The sequence below is a fragment of the Bos mutus genome, chromosome 10, assembly GCF_027580195.1.
Source record: "Bos mutus isolate GX-2022 chromosome 10, NWIPB_WYAK_1.1, whole genome shotgun sequence".
Taxonomy (NCBI): Eukaryota; Metazoa; Chordata; class Mammalia; order Artiodactyla; family Bovidae; genus Bos; species Bos mutus.
In genome coordinates, this window is record NC_091626.1 from 43,194,056 (window position 1) to 43,210,053 (window position 15,998).

At 39.4% G+C, this 15,998-nt stretch overlaps 1 protein-coding gene across 6 annotated transcripts in view; it reads left to right on the forward strand.

Moving 5' to 3' along the window:
* Nucleotides 1–14,193, forward strand: part of FERMT2 (FERM domain containing kindlin 2) — a 75,744-nt gene extending 61,551 nt beyond the window's left edge. For 2 of the 6 annotated variants that reach the window (XM_070377835.1, XM_070377838.1), the window contains 8 exons: nucleotides 1,242–1,366; nucleotides 7,645–7,751; nucleotides 8,020–8,241; nucleotides 10,211–10,234; nucleotides 10,767–10,787; nucleotides 11,367–11,491; nucleotides 11,814–11,955; nucleotides 12,915–14,193. In XM_070377835.1, the coding sequence (XP_070233936.1) occupies nucleotides 1,242–1,366; nucleotides 7,645–7,751; nucleotides 8,020–8,241; nucleotides 10,211–10,234; nucleotides 10,767–10,787; nucleotides 11,367–11,491; nucleotides 11,814–11,955; nucleotides 12,915–13,088 (940 nt within the window). In that variant the 3' untranslated portion in view covers nucleotides 13,089–14,193. The remainder of the gene's footprint in view (nucleotides 1–1,241; nucleotides 1,367–7,644; nucleotides 7,752–8,019; nucleotides 8,242–10,210; nucleotides 10,235–10,766; nucleotides 10,788–11,366; nucleotides 11,492–11,813; nucleotides 11,956–12,914) is intronic. The other 4 variants (XM_070377837.1, XM_070377840.1, XM_070377839.1 and 1 more) reach the window with 2 other exon arrangements.
* Nucleotides 14,194–15,998: the final 1,805 nt, after the last annotated feature.

Here is a 15,998-nt window from a genome sequence, read left to right on the forward strand (position 1 = left end):
ACATTAATAAATAAATGTCAGTTTTATAGTCATGTTCACATTCTTGAAATTTATATGACTGGCAAATGCATCTCTAAAAGCATTTGCCAGTTATTATGAAGACTAAATTATAACCCGGAAAAATTTTACCTTTAGAAAATTAAAATTCCTGTACTTATAAGTACTATACTTATAAAACTTATAAATAAGTACTGTACTTATAAAAATTTTACCTTTACAAAATTAAAATTCCTGTACTTATAAAACTTAAGTTGTTTTATCTGATAAACATTTTACTTAAGGCAGGGAGGAGATTGTATAATTTAGGTGGATTGCATCATGCAAATTCTGAAACATACGGTTCATATAAATCATCCTGCCTGGGTGAAAGCAGTACATAATGCACTGCTATTTTCTGTGGTTATTTCCTTGTTCAGAGCCCCAGAATTTATTGGATTCTATTCATTTGTTCATGGGATATTTTACAACAAGATTCCAGAGTATCTTATCTAGATTTTTAAATGGTTGGTCTAGTCATACTCCACAGAATCAAGATAAAGCAGAAAGAGGAAAGGAGGTGATATGGAATATAAGCTCTGGAATAAACCATTTATTGTAGCTGAACATAAAACAGCTCCACATAGTAACATTTCTAAGCTACTGACCTGATTTCAGATGCTGCTCCCTACCTCACTTTGTTTTCCTTTTACCCACCTTTTTCATCTACCTACAGTTTTCCTAATCCTCTTCCCCATGCTTCATGTTTGGCTTTGGAGTGGGAAGTGAAAGTCACCACTGCAGTACATCCCTAGAGATAAGCACTTCGCGCACTTTAGACTTGCCAGGCAAACTTGCCTGTTTAGAGAGGCTCTGGAGGCAGCCCTGCGGACACCACGAACCTGCAGAACCCAGGAACCTTCCAGTTATTGACATTTCCTTCACTTTTACTTTCCTGTCCTTTCCATGTGACCTGCTAGTGATCGGGACAGTTACAACTGACAGAAACACGGGAATGTTATCCTTAGGGTCTTCCTCTGCCCACTCACTGTAATATCTCCTGAGCAGATTGAGTGGAAGAGGAAAATCCAATAACAGCAACAACTGAATATCACACACAAGACGAAAAGGGAACTGAACTCAGCATATATAAAACTTGGCCTCAGACTTTTAACATTGTGAGATTTTGCTGCTAAAATATAGCATTGATAAAGTTATTTCAACAGTGGTTTTTTTTCCCCCTTCTAATTCTGTTCGACACATAGGCCAAAAAAGCTGACTCTAAAAGGTTATAAGCAGTATTGGTGTACCTTTAAAGATACATCTATTTCTTGTTACAAGAGCAAAGAAGAATCCAGTGGTACACCAGCTCATCAGATGAACCTAAGAGGTAAGGAAAGCCTTGGAATGACTGTATTGATTGTAGAATATCTATTAGCTAATATTCACTAAACTTCTTTTTGCTGGGGGGTAAAGCTTTTAGCAGTTCCTTTTGCTCCTTTAGGTACTTTTTTTAAGTTCAGTATTAAGCTTCCCGTGAATATTTTGTTCTAATCTCTGTGCAGGCCTCACATGCAGGGTGTGTTTCTACTTTTATCCCAAGTAAATCTGTGGCGTCCCTTTTCTGTTCTTCAGCATGAGGACATGTAGGTTTTCTCATTCTGTGGGAGCCGCCCGCATATCTGTTTCAGATTCTGCCTCATTCTCATCTCTACTGTAGTCCTCTCCCAGTTTTCGCTGCTGTCTCCCTTCATCATCAGCATCCTGCTCCTCTTCCTCACCTTAACAGGTAACCAGCTGGTTCAGCTCAAGTCCCCAGTCTCTTGGCTTTCTGACTCACCAGTGGGTTAGCCATCGCAGGGTTTTAACTGAGGTCTTCCCCTTTCCCAACACCTCTCGCCTGCACAATTTTGTTGTCTTCAACAGTGCTCTCATCCTAGCTCCCGGGGCAGCCCCAGGAGCCCTCTGAGGCTCCCTCCTAGCTGACGGCCTAAATCTCGTTGGTTTCCTCTTGCCTCTATAGATCCGCAGCTGTCTCAGAACAGGGGCTAGTATTTGAGCACACGTTGCTGCACCTGTTCCCACAGTCCTGTGGCCTGGACTCAGTCTGGCTGAGGGCTCAGAGCTGCTGGTTTTAGTCTTTTTTTCCCCATTCAGGTCTGTGGAGTTACAGCTTCATTTGAGTTTTAGTGACTTCTGTTTGTTCTTCACGCTGCTTCTTCATCTCTTTCAAAAACCTGTTGGATGCATTGGTTCAGGGGGAGGAGCATTTCCTCTCCTGGCTGGTATGGTTCTTCTGCAGCTGGAGGATGTCCTGCTGCCCCTTGCTCTGATTCTCTCTACACAGCCTTCAGCTGTACTTGCAGATTGCCCATGAGCCTCTCGCTTGCAGTGATGTTACTTAAAGCTGCCAGCTCACTTCTAGTTTAGACACCACTTCCTCTAGGAACCCATACCCCTGAGAACTGTTCTCCTACAGGTTCACACAGCACTCACCACACCCTTGGTCCCCAGCATGTGTGCTGAAGGATGCAGTACACATTGGCTTCTCACTGTTCACACTCTTTTTACTGGCCTTCCCTCATAGCAGAGGCTGGAAGACTGAAGTACATTTTCCAGACTCATTTCCAGTGAGACTGAGATTCCAATCAGATGCATTCTTGCATTCTAGTCAGATGAATTCCCAACTGAGTTAAGGGGTTGGAAAGGCAATTAGAAAAGGATTTAAGTGTTTCCGGGCTCTGGAGTTACATCTGTAGATCTGTATTCTTTATTTTTTTAGTACATTGTGTATTAGAGTATTTTTAGTATATTTCAGCAAAATGTCCAAATCTCTACCCTATCTCTATTCTGCCTAGTAGTCATCTGTGAACTATTGCTTTATAGTTACATGTGTGTGTGCTAAGTTGTGTCCAGTTCTTTGCAACCCTATGGAGTGTAGCCCGCCAGGCTCCTCTGTCCATGGGCTTCTTCAGGCACGAATGCTGGAGTGGGTTGCCCTGCCTTCCTCCAGGAGATCTTCCCTACCCAGGGATTAAACCCACATCTCTTATATCTCCTATATTGGCAGGCGGGTTCTTTACCACTAGTGCCACCTGTAAAGCCCATTTATAGTTACATACATTTTAATAAGGGGCTTCCCTCATAGCTCAGTTGGTAAATCATCTACCTGCAGTGAGGAGACCGGGTTTGATTTCCTGGGTTGGGAAGATCCCCTGGAAAAGGAAATGGCAACCCATTCCAGTATTCTTGCCTGGGGAATCCCATGGACAGAGGAGCCTGCCAGTCTACACTTCACAGGATCTCAAGAGTCGGACACAACTTAGCAACTATACCACCACCACAACCACCACATTTTAATAAATAGGAAAACCTGTGCTCTGGGGTAGAAGATTGCTATGCCCATGTGTTGAAATTCTGTAATTTTCCTAAAACTTCTAGTTAGACTTACTGCCTTTCTCTCTAGGTCAGGAGTTTTAACTTTTGGATCTTTACTGTTATTTGTTACTCTGAGAATACATTGCAGCTGTCCTCTTGCTTCCCTTCCAAGCTGCCCAGGATCCACTCCGATTATCCACTCTCGATTTAGAGGCTTAATCTGTCTTCTGGACCCTATCTTCTCTGTCCCTGTTACATCCTTATTCTTCTCTCTGTATGACTGAGAAGTTAAGTCCTGGATGGAAAACAGTTTATAGAGTGTCCTAATCCCACTTCTCCAACATCTTTCCAAAGGAGTACTTTTCTAGCACATCACACTGGTGAGGGTAACACTAGCCTAAGAATCAAATGGCCTAGGTTCTGCTCTGCCACAAAACAAGCCCTGTGATTTTGGAAAAATAACTGTCAGGACCTTAATATCTTCCTATGAGTAATGAGAGTGTTGGACTGGATACTCTCTAAGGCCCCTAAGATATCTAAAGTGCACAGTTCTAAAAAATGCAGGTCAGCAGATGCTGAGTGGTCACCCACGCCACCCACTGTGCCAGGTACTAGAGTCATGAGCGAGAACAGATTATAGTCACATCCCTAGGATGTCAGAGAATGTCAGGAAATAAACTACTAGAATTTGGGCAATAGTAGTACTTTTAAAAGTAAACAGTAGGTCAAAGGAACAAAGAGGTAAGGATGCTGTATCAATCTTCAGTGATTTTGGAGAGAATTAGGGGAAGCTTAATAGGGGAAATAACATTGGAGTTAAGATCCCAAAAAGAAAATTACAATCCATGAGAGGAAGGAGGAGAGTTGATAAAAGAGACTGATGTGCAAAATTGCATGGGGAAAATCATCAGCAGTCACGCGGAGGGTGGGTGAGGGGGCATGCTTCTGGAGTATGGAGTTGAAGCAGAGAGGATGAATCCTTCCCTAATAGCTGCTGAATCCATTCCTTCTAAGAAGAAAGGTGACAGCAGGAGCTAGAGGATAAAGCTGCTAAGGAGATTGTTTTCTAAACTGGCAGCAATGAAGTGACACTGAAGGATTGTGAATACGATAAGATTCATCATCCTTACGTTGGCTGCAATGTAGAAGAGTAATTTTGGAGTAGTGCTACCGATCCAGGTTACGCTTATCAGCATGGGTGGGAAAAGGGCGCAACTTTGTTAGATTCTCAGGACGTTCAGTCAATAGACTGGATGATTGAGCTGGGAGAGGCTGGGGAAGTGACTTGATCCGGGCTTGTACAGTTGGGTGGATAGGGTAATACTGAGATTGAGACTATATAAGAGCAGAGTTTGGGGAGGAAGATGAGCTAAATTTAATTGGGTTATTTTAAATTTGAGGTGCCGTGGTGTATCTGTTTGGAGCATGGGTAGGATCCATGCTGCAGATACTGACGTGGCAGCAGTGAGTATTCATAGTAGATGCAACCTTTGTAGTAGTTGTCTGTAATATGAAAAGGCTGAGAGCAGAGCCCTGCAGGATACCAATGTTTAAGGGACAGAGCAGATTAGAGGAGGTGGAACTTGCAAGGGAAATAAACAACAACAAACAAATATCTAGGAAGACCATGGAAATGAGGTGTGATAGAAGTTAAAGGACAGAGTAGTCAATAGCATCAAATGCTTTAGAAAAGTAAGATTAAGCTTCCATAAGATTTAGTTACATGGAGGTGGTTCGTGGCCTCTACTAAGAACAGATTTAGCAGATTTCAGTGGGCTTTTATGCATGGGAGCCAAAGTACAGTCACTGAGATGGGAAACAAAGATAGCTTTTTGATGAACCTCATCTGTGACAGGCAAGGAGGAAAGAGGGCAGTAATAGAAGAGAGAGGCCTAAAATGGAGAGGTATTTTATGGTTTAAGATGGGAGACTCAAGGAAGTTAAATGCTGATGGAACTGTCATGTAGAAAGGCAGGGAGGTGGGGGGACAGGATCTCTGTGATGGAACAAGCTACCTGACAGATGGTAGGAAACTCTGCCTGCTCGGATAGGAGAGATACCTTTTCCTCTGTGTGGAAGTGAGGGTGGCCAGGTTTATCTGCTTTGGTGGCTGGAAGTTGGGGGACCTCATTTCTGATGGCTTTCATGTTCTTGGAAAAATAACAGGTGAGGTTGTTCTCTAAGAGTAGCATAGGAGGCCTGAGAAGATGTGAAATAAACATTGTTGAGGATGTCAACACAGAAGGGTTGCAAATGTTCAGGGGCAGACTCACGTTGGGAATCTACATGTTTCTAGTGAAATTTACCTGCTCAGTTTTGTGATGTTTTCCCCGCCCACCCCCACCCCCCCATCTTAGAGTGCTCAGCACCCAGAGCATAGGCAAATGAGAGGTAGGTGGTTGGGTTGAGCCAGGATTAAGGTTTTGCAAAGTGTGTGTAATGGAAAGACGGTGAGTCTGGAGAGTTGGAGGTGACAGCTAGTGAAGCAGGGTCCGGGCTGGACTGCAGAGAAAAGGTGGAAACATGGAGCCAATGGGGAGAGAGTTGTGGGGTCACAGGATTGGGTCTCCCAAAGATTTTGAGGGGATTTAGGAATGAAGAAAGATACATCTCTTTGTTTTAACTTTGCAGGTTAAACACATTGCCACACAACTTCCTGAGTGTTTGTAATGATTGTGTAGGAGTTACATGTGGTAGCTATTAATGTGAAGTAAATATTCTAAAAAGAAAGAGGGAGGGAAAGTTCATCAAATTTGTGATTGAAGTTAATTCTGGAGAGGAGAGGATCTCTCCTTTATCTAAAATGTTTTGTTTCTTTCATTTGCTATTTAAAACATTCATTTGATGAGGGAAAAAATGACAGTTTAAACATTTTTTCAGATACATAGAAGCTTATTATCTTGTTGCTTGTACTTTCTTTGTCAGGAGAAGTTGCTTCAGTTCAGGGACAAAGGCAACAGCAGGCCCTGCTAACAAGTTTGCATTCTTCCCCAGAGTCTGCATGATGGTCTTAACACGCATTGAGGGTGACATGAACTAAGTACTAACAATTGGAATACTGTTTAGGAAGCTTTGGCGTAATCGTTATCTTACTGATCCTTACAGCATTGCTGTGAGATAGAGCTTAAGGTCAGGGAATTTGGGCATAAGTAAATATGATATGCTTATTAAGTGGTCAAGAAAGGTCTGGAACCCCCAATCTGTCTGTTTACAGAGCTCTTCTTCACTATTTTATTCTGGTTACTAGTTTAGGCTGACCATTGCCCCATTATCTATCTGGGTATACATTCAGTAAATCTGTTTTCTCTCCTATAAAGCCATAAACTAATGGTTAACAGAGTTCATTACGGGGATTTTGTACAGTCCATAAATGTACATATTCCTGAAAACTTGACAGTAAAGTGAAATCCTGCATGCCTTTATTTTCATACTGACTTCCCATGTATGTAAGTTTATATTACCTTCTGTGTCAGATGGACTCCTAAAATTTTGTGCAAATCAGGAGAGCCTGTGCTCCCTGCCCCCTGCATCTGTGCCATTAGTCTTCCTTGCACCGGCAGTAGGAGGCCAGAGCAGCTGAGTGAGGGAGCAGTGGGGCCCTGAGGGGGCCCTCATAGAGGACTCTAGCTCACACTGGCTGGTTCCCCACACATGTGCCTTTCTTAAAAGGCATCATAAAGTCATTTATTCTGACCAGAACACACTTTAGAATTTTACTATGGAAAGATATTTTTAAATCCCTGTACATTTAGAAACTTAGAAAAAAAAAAAAAAAACCCTGATAACTTAAGATTCAAAGAACTGAATGATATTAAAATAATAATGTGTGAAACTTGTGGGAACGGATTGCAAATTTTCTTTGTATAATATCCTTTTTTTTTTTTTTAATTTTTAAACTTTACAGTATTGTATTGGTTTTGCCAAATATCGAAATGAATCCGCCACAGGTATACATGTGTTCCCCATCCTGAACCCTCCTCCCTCCTCCCTCCCCATACCATCCCTCTGGGTCGTCCCAGGGGTAGAACTCTTTCCTTCTCTTCTCAATCAAGTTTTGTGAATTGTGAGGGCCACAAACTGTGCAGTTACATCTCTTGTATATTAGGTCTGAGTTGAGTCTTCGCTCCACCCTCAACGAAATTACTGAACATAAAGAATTCCCTGATTTGTAGATTCCATGACAGCAAAATCAGCATGTTAAGATGCCATAAAATGGGAACTGCCTGTATTGGCTTGGGATTTCTTAAGTCTAAATGTAACCATTTTAATATATATTTTTTTTAAATACAGGGTGTGAAGTTACCCCAGATGTGAATATTTCAGGCCAAAAATTTAACATTAAACTCCTCATTCCGGTTGCAGAGGGCATGAATGAAATCTGGCTTCGTTGTGACAATGTAAGTTTTCTGATTAAAAATAAACCTCAATTTGGGGGATGTCCCTGGTGGGTCCATTGGTTAAGACTCTGCGCTCCCAATGCACGGGTCATGGGTTCAATCCCCTGGTCAGGGAACTAAGATTCCACATGCACAGTGCAGCCAAAAAAAAAAAAAGTAAACCTAGGTTTTCTTTGCTTCCTTAGTGAGTTGATCATTCATTCTTATGTTTTATACTCAAAGGATTTATCATGTGATAAATTCCAAACCTCGGTATTTCTTTTCCCAGGAAAAACAGTATGCACACTGGATGGCAGCCTGCAGATTGGCCTCCAAAGGCAAGACCATGGCAGACAGTTCTTACAACTTAGAAGTTCAGAATATTCTTTCCTTTCTGAAGATGCAGCATTTAAATCCAGATCCTCAGTTAATACCAGAGCAGATCACAACTGATATAAATCCTGAATGTCTGGTGTCCCCTCGCTATCTAAAAAAGTACAAGAACAAGCAGGTAAACGGTTTTCTACATATACTTTAGTTTCCCCTCTTAAACACAACTTTTTAGTCTTAATTGGTAGTCTTAATTTTGTATCAGGTGGTTAAAATATAAGGAAAAAATAGCTTTCAGTCAGTTTAAATTGGTCTTTTAAGAAAAGTCTTATTATTTTAATAGGATGGATAATGAGGTAGAGTAGTTGGGAGCATATTTATTCTAAGCCACCTGAGGAAATCACTCTGCTAACAGGATATTCTTTTCAGGGAATTGAGTATGGTCTTACTGCTTTGTGTTCCACAGTTCCATGCCATTTTATTCCTTAAATAAAGTAAGTCTGATACAGAGCACAGCCAGCATTTCCCAGCCAAATCTCTGATGACTCTTCTTGCCGTCGAAATGGACCTTTCCAGCTTTGGAAATAAACTTTACGTGGTTTATAGTCCACGTTTGACGTTGCCTCTTCTTAACATTAACAGTGAAAACCTAAGCCCGATTTGCATGTGACAACATTTGGTGAATTTTCATGGAAATTCACTGCTTTTGTTCCCTCTGTTTAGAATTCCTTTTCTGGAAATGACTACCGTAAAAGGATTGCTATTTCGGAAAATGGTTCTTCGGTCCAACACAAAAGGTTCTTTGCCAGGGGAGTTGCACTTGGGATAGCCCCCAGTATTCTTGACTTGATACCCAACATCATGCCTTAAAAGGGAAGAGGCTCCAATTTAGGAAGGGGGTGAAGAAGAACTTTGAAATAAATACTTCATTTTTATCTAGTTTCATTTTTATCTTTGTTAAGGAGTAATTTTAAAACGTTATGGGAAAGGCCCAATGATATACCCAGAACACTTGTTAATTCTTAACTTTAAATACAGTGTTTATATCATATGGGTCTGAAATCCCTTAGCTGGAAATGTTCAAAAGTTTTAATCACCAAGTAGTTGTCTTTTAAGTTGCAGAAGTTGTGTAAGCTACATGGAAATTGTTTATCCCATAGTCATATGATGTGGGAGTAGTGAGGAATGGAGGAAATGCCCTTGGAGCTGAGTGGAATGTAGATTGTAAGTTAACAAGGGAAAGTGAATTGAGTACTAATTTCATTTTTTAATTCTTAGGTTAATTCATTTTAAAGTTATTTATGAAGAGACTTGTTTGTAAAAGTGGATTCATTTGCCTTCAAAGTCAATGAATAGTTTCAAATCTTAGCAGTTTTACCATTTCACCATCAGGTATTAGGAATAAAAGATCTTAAACTATAATTGTGAAGATTGCCAAATGTTAGTTTAGCTGTCAGACAGGTACTGAATTGTCTTCCCAGAAGCCTTTAAAATGATAGGTTTAGCTGTAAAAAGATAAATTTTCTTTTGGTGAGTTCTTGACTACAAGTCAACTGAAGATTCTCTTGAGGACAAAGAATGTGTGGCTGTCCTTAACTGACAGGATAGTAGTATGTGTGTGGTCTGAGGTTAAGGAGCTTTCTAGCCTTGTCTTCCACATTGTCATCTTATCAAATGCACATTCATTTTGAATTCTCCTTTCCCTAACCAGGAGGTTGAGTCAGGTATTGCCCTGACACCTAGTAAGTGCTGATAAGCAGAGTTTAGTTGCTATTGTGTGTCATGTACTGTACTGTTTGTTGGACTTAGTGGCTCAGTAATTGGATTTTTTAAACTATATAATGCAGTGGCACTTAGGAGTCAGGTAGGTCTAAGCTGTGCAGGCCATGGGGTCATTCAGCCCTACCAGGGCATAAAGTCTTCAGGCACATATAGCCTTTGTTACAATCTATTTTAATTCCCCAAGACTATCTATTAAACTTGCTATGGATATTTTTTACATAACTATGACTCCCAAACTGGATTTTTACATTTTAGAGGAAAGAATTATTCTTTGTTTTATTCATGTTAATCCAAATTGAAATGAACTGATATATTTGTAGCCACCACTCCTAGTGTAGTGTATGGCATATTTTTATTTTCCCTTCCAGGAAAAAGGATGCAAAAAAAAGATGGTAATTGAGGGGTTTGCTTTTCTTCTGTAAATAAAGAAACAGTATGGTCACTGCACTTATTTAATGCCTTCAACTATTTTCTGAAAAACTGTGCATGGATCATATTATTTGACTCAATATAAGACAAGATTAAAGGCTTTTGAATATTAATTTTTTTTATCTTGCTACTAAAATAATTAGCTTTACCCTAATCAGTAAGAACTGGTACATGAAGGGGAAAAGGTTATTTGCGTTTTAAATTTTCTCGCTGCAAATTTCTACCCTTAATTTTAGTAACACTTAACAATCTAAAATAATGTGGAGTGTTTCTCAGTATTCTAAATGAAAAGTAATCACTGCTTTCTCATTTTCATTTTCATGCTTGCATTTACTTTGCTTGGTTTCCATCTAAAGTCATTTTTTTGCATGGTTTTTGGCTGGAATTTTGGTTTACAGGTTACCGCAACTTTTTCTTTGCTTCATTGCCATTTTTTCTGATTGCCTTTTTTTTCTTTCTGCTTCCTTTTTCTTTTCCTCGCATTGCCATCTACAGCCAGGCTATATAAGAGATTTGGTAAGTTCTCCATATTTAAAAAAAAAAGAAAGAATTAAAAATATTTACAGCCCTAGCTACAGTCTCCCCTCATGAATTAATTTCCCTCTACTCTTTGAGCAAATAGGCACCCCAAAGTGAGTAAATTTAAAAACTAACCTAATTACTCCTTTAGAAAAATTTTAAAATCATTGCAGTGATTTCTAGTGCTAGAAACCTGTATGGCAGGCACTCATTCTGATCGGATATCTTGGTACTGAACTTAAAACCCATCATGTATATGAGGATTAGAACTTGTGCTATCATATGTGTATGTACTTGAATAAGTCTCAACAATTATATATACCTACTAGTAGTACTTATTCTTTCTTGACATATGGAACTAAAATTAAGAAAAACTATGTATTGAAGTTTGGTTTGGAAAGTCATTAGTTTACTAAAATTCCCAAATGTAGCTTCAGATATTTTCTAATTTCATCTCTCGCAATACATAATTTTGGGGCATGGGGCACATAATTCAATGTTTTAATCTTTTTTTGTCTTGATTCTACCATGAAAGAATAATATCTGATAGTAAATATGATGTTTACTCATGTTTAGATAACAGCAAGAATCTTGGAGGCCCATCAGAATGTAGCTCAGATGAGTTTAATTGAAGCCAAGATGAGATTTATTCAAGCTTGGCAATCATTACCAGAATTCGGCATCACACACTTTATTGCAAGGTCAGTGGTTCTACTAAGCACTGGTGTGTAAACCTCAGTCTGTGCCTTCTTAATCGACTTCGTGTAATTAGAAATTAAACATTTAAAGCTACCTACTGAGACCCATTAACCTATTACACAGTAAAATTTAAAGAATGTTGGAATGTATTTTCTATGCTTATCATTTTTTCATCAAAAATTTAAAGTGATTTCATTTCTCTTTTTACTCAGGCAAGAATAGCACTTTAAGAGTTAAAAAGTACATATCTTCAAGAAAAACAGACCAACATGTCCCCCTACCACCCCTGTTTTAAAATATGTATTTATGTTTTTAATTCTATAGGTTCCAAGGGGGCAAAAAAGAAGAACTTATTGGAATTGCATACAATAGACTGATTAGGATGGACGCCAGCACGGGAGATGCAATTAAAACCTGGCGTTTCAGTAATATGAAACAGTGGAATGTAAACTGGGAAATAAAAATGGTAAGCTGTAACCATGCTTCTTTAACACACGCACATAATCGATCTGCTAAAAATGAATTAATTAAGAAGAAAAGGCCCTATAAATGTTTAAGATTCTTTGTGCCATTTCCTCTTAAAGTATAAAACATGCTTGGTTGTTCATTTCCTATTTGCCTATTTTATAAGTAGCCCAGATACTTATAAGAGCATAATATGTTACAATATTGGCTAATCTTTAAGGTTGTCTTTCTATAATGAATAAACGCTTTCCACTCAAAAATAGCAGCTACTCTTTAGTGAATGCCTACTTTGTGCCAAGCATGATACTAGATGCTTTACATCTGTACCCTATTTCTAAACGTTACCCCAGCCCTGCAAGGTACATGGATTATCCCCATGGTACAAATGAAGGCCATCGTTGTCCATGACCACACACTGAGAATTAGGATTCAAACTGGGATACTTGGGGCTCTAAAGCCTGACACATCATGCTACCCCTCGCCTTGGAGTACATGACTCTCATTTAAACAGAATATTTCCCTAATAAGTCCTTTGTTTTAGGGTCATTGGATTTGTTGTACTGATTTCAATTACTTCATAGAATCTTGTATTTCTGAAATATTCAAACATGAAATCTAAAGGTTAAATAGCTAAACACAGGAAATAGGTTTTCTCCCAGGACTTGAAGGGAGACACTCATTAATTGAATCACCAGAGACCTTTTGGGAACTTAATGACCTAAGCCCCTTGCATTCAGCCTTCCTTTTCAGAAAAAGAAAATTAAAAAGGAGGAGGGGAGGGGCTAGTAAACTACTTATGCTTTTGGACTTGAAGGCATTATTAGTTTAGGATTTAAAAAAAAAAATTTTGAGGACCAGCGAGTATTTTGTGATCAGGACAGACCTTAAGTGTAGTGGCCTCACTTGGACCCAGCCGTCTGGACTTCTGCAGGGACTGATGGTTCTCTGTCTTTGTTCTAGGTCACTGTAGAGTTTGCAGATGAAGTACGGTTGTCCTTCATTTGCACTGAAGTAGATTGCAAAGTGGTTCATGAATTCATTGGTGGCTACATATTTCTCTCAACACGTGCAAAAGACCAAAATGAGAGTTTAGATGAAGAGATGTTCTACAAACTTACCAGTGGTTGGGTGTGAACAGAAATGCTGTGTAATGAAACTCCGTGGCCATAACAGTTGTTTAACTTTAAAAGCTGTTGTTTGTTATATGCTGCTTAATAAAGTAAGCTTGAAATTCATTATTTTATCATGAAAACTTTTTTGCCTTACCAGACCAGTTAATATGTGCACTAACAAGCACGACTATTAATCTGCTATCATGATACAATGTACGGACTTGAATATGGCACATGTTCCTTAGAGCCAGGAATTGAAACTGAAGTAGTGGGTAAGTTAGGAACAAAACATCACTGATTCAAGCTAGCCGAACTGTAAGAAACTCAAGCCATCTACTTTAAAGCTATCCAGGGCTTAAGCTATATGAAGTCTATTTATCATGTTTAATGCATGTGTTTTAATGTATGTTTAATTTGACCTCATAATTTTTCAAATATCCTACTTTTGGTAGCCATCTGTCATGCGTTCCCCCCCCAACCCCAAAATAAATTAGGCCTACAAAAGGTGCCTGGTATTTAATAATGTCATTGTTTGATCTTGAAGGAAAATGCTATTAGTCGTTATGCCTGGTTTGTTTTTGTCCTTGAATAAGCATGTATGTATATTGTCTTGTGTTTTTATTTTTACACCATATTGTATTACAACACTTTTAGTATTCACCAGCATATTCACTGTCTGCCTAAAACATGCAACTTTTGCATTACAATATGAAGTAAAGGTCTATGAAGTATGCATTTTGTGTAACTAATGTACAAACACAAATTTTATAAAATTGTACAGTTTTTTTAAAATCTACTCACAACTAGCAAATGGCTTAGATGTAGCATCTTTGCATTAATTAAATGCTCTTTAAAATATAATTAATGTGCAGTTTTAATATCTGCTAAATTAAGGATGACTTCATTATAGTCATGATTTGCCACAATGTCCTTAACTCTAATGCCTGGACTGGCCGTGTTCTAGTCTGTTGCGCTGTTACAACCTGCATTGGTGCTAGTCAGAAAATTCCTAGCTCACATAGCCCAAAAGGGTGCCAGGGAGGGGTAGATTACCAGTATTGTTCAATAATCCATGGTTTAAAGACTGTATAAATGCATTTTATTTTAAATAAAAGCAAAATCTTTTATTTAATGTTTCTTTTGTACTTCTTGTTTTTACTGTTCACATGACATTAACTGTGTAGACATGAACTTGCACTTTTGTAAGTGCTGTACCTGCAGCTTGTGAGAACAGTGTGCTTAGTATTCTGCAGTGTCACCAGACAGGCGTACTTAATCTCGAAGATGGAGTCTTCCACTTCAGTCGAAACCCCTCATTTCTCCTACTACTTAAGGATGAACTGTAAAATATTTATGTTAGAAATGTAGCTATAAATACAAATATAACAGATGAATTGACACTGCTGGCTTGAGGAGAGCTGATTTTAAACAGCAAAATGACTCAGTTTAAGAAAACACATTTTTAAATGAATTTACTCTGTATTGTTACTGCTATCACATCATCACTCAGACTCAAAACTTCAGTTCTCGACTTTCTCCTTTACCCCTTGCAATTAATAAGGCCAAGCCCTGGTGATATTTCGCTCATGCAGCCCAATGTCTTTCTTCTATCACTGCCCTCACTGTCCCCTGAATTCAGATCTTTGGCCTATGTCACATTCTCCATGGCTTTTCTTTGTACTCTAAGGCCAGGTCATAACAGGCCTTGCTCAGAAATTTAAGAGCTCCTTCCCATTAAAAAAAAAAATGTAATAATATGTTCCCGTTCCTCATCTTAAGTACAGGTCATCAGTTTATACAGTCACTTGCTAAAAGCCCCAAATGTATTTAGTCTATGGCACATACCTGCGTCCTTGCTGGTCCCACGGCCTCCCCACAAGGGAGAATAGCCTCTGTGCTGATTGTTTGGCCTCTGGTGGCCCTTCTGCCCTCCCAGGGATTTTGAGATTAGTTTAGCCCCAACACAGCACCAGCCTGTATTTCAGCTCTAGTAAATCCTGGGGTTGCTCACAGCATAAAAGCTAATGGTCCCCAGTCAAACGCTCAGAGGTCTTCTGTGGCCTGTTCCCCAGCTCAAACGGGGCAACTGCAGACACACTGCACTCACCAATCTCCATTCATTCCCCAAACCTTCTAGTCGCCACCTGTTCACATCTGAGCTTTCTAGCATTTTTAGAAATTTTAGAGGTCGAATGTTCTTTCATCTATGAATACTTCCAACTTTCCTTGTAGCCAAACATTTTCTCTTACTCCTCTGAACTGCCACTGAATTTGGTCCTTTTTGGAACTTAAGAGCAGTCATCCTTATTAGAATTGAGTATATCCTATTGCCCCTAATAAATTATTACTTAAATTATTACTTCTTTGAGAACTGGATCTGAGCATCATGGTTTCTACCTAGGATCTATTAACATATATTTGTTTATTGAATATAGTGATGGTTGTTACAACTTGGAACTTTTCAGCCTCAGTTTAATATGGAGAAAACACTTTTTGGATACTGTCTGCACTAAGAGGCATGCTAAGTGCTTTCACATACATTATCTCTTCTAAAAGTGTTAGTCACTTGGTCGTGTCCGACTCTTTGCAACCCCATGGGCTGTAGCCTTCCAGGCTCATCTGTCCATGGAATTCTCCAGGCAAGAATACTGGAGTGGGTTGCCATGACCTCCACCAGGGGATCTTCCTGACCCAGGGATAGAACCTAGGTCTCATGGATTGCAAGTAGATTCTTCACCATCTGAGCCACCAGGAAAGCCCTTTTTAAAAGATTCATGCAACTCCACCTCCTCATTTTATAGATGAAGCTCAGTGAGGCCAAGTAACCTGTTTGAAGTCACATGGCTATAACTGACATGCCAAGGCAGAGCTAGAAGTGGAACCCTGATTTCCATCCCCCTATCCAGTGGTACTTAGTGAATCCTGGGGAGCC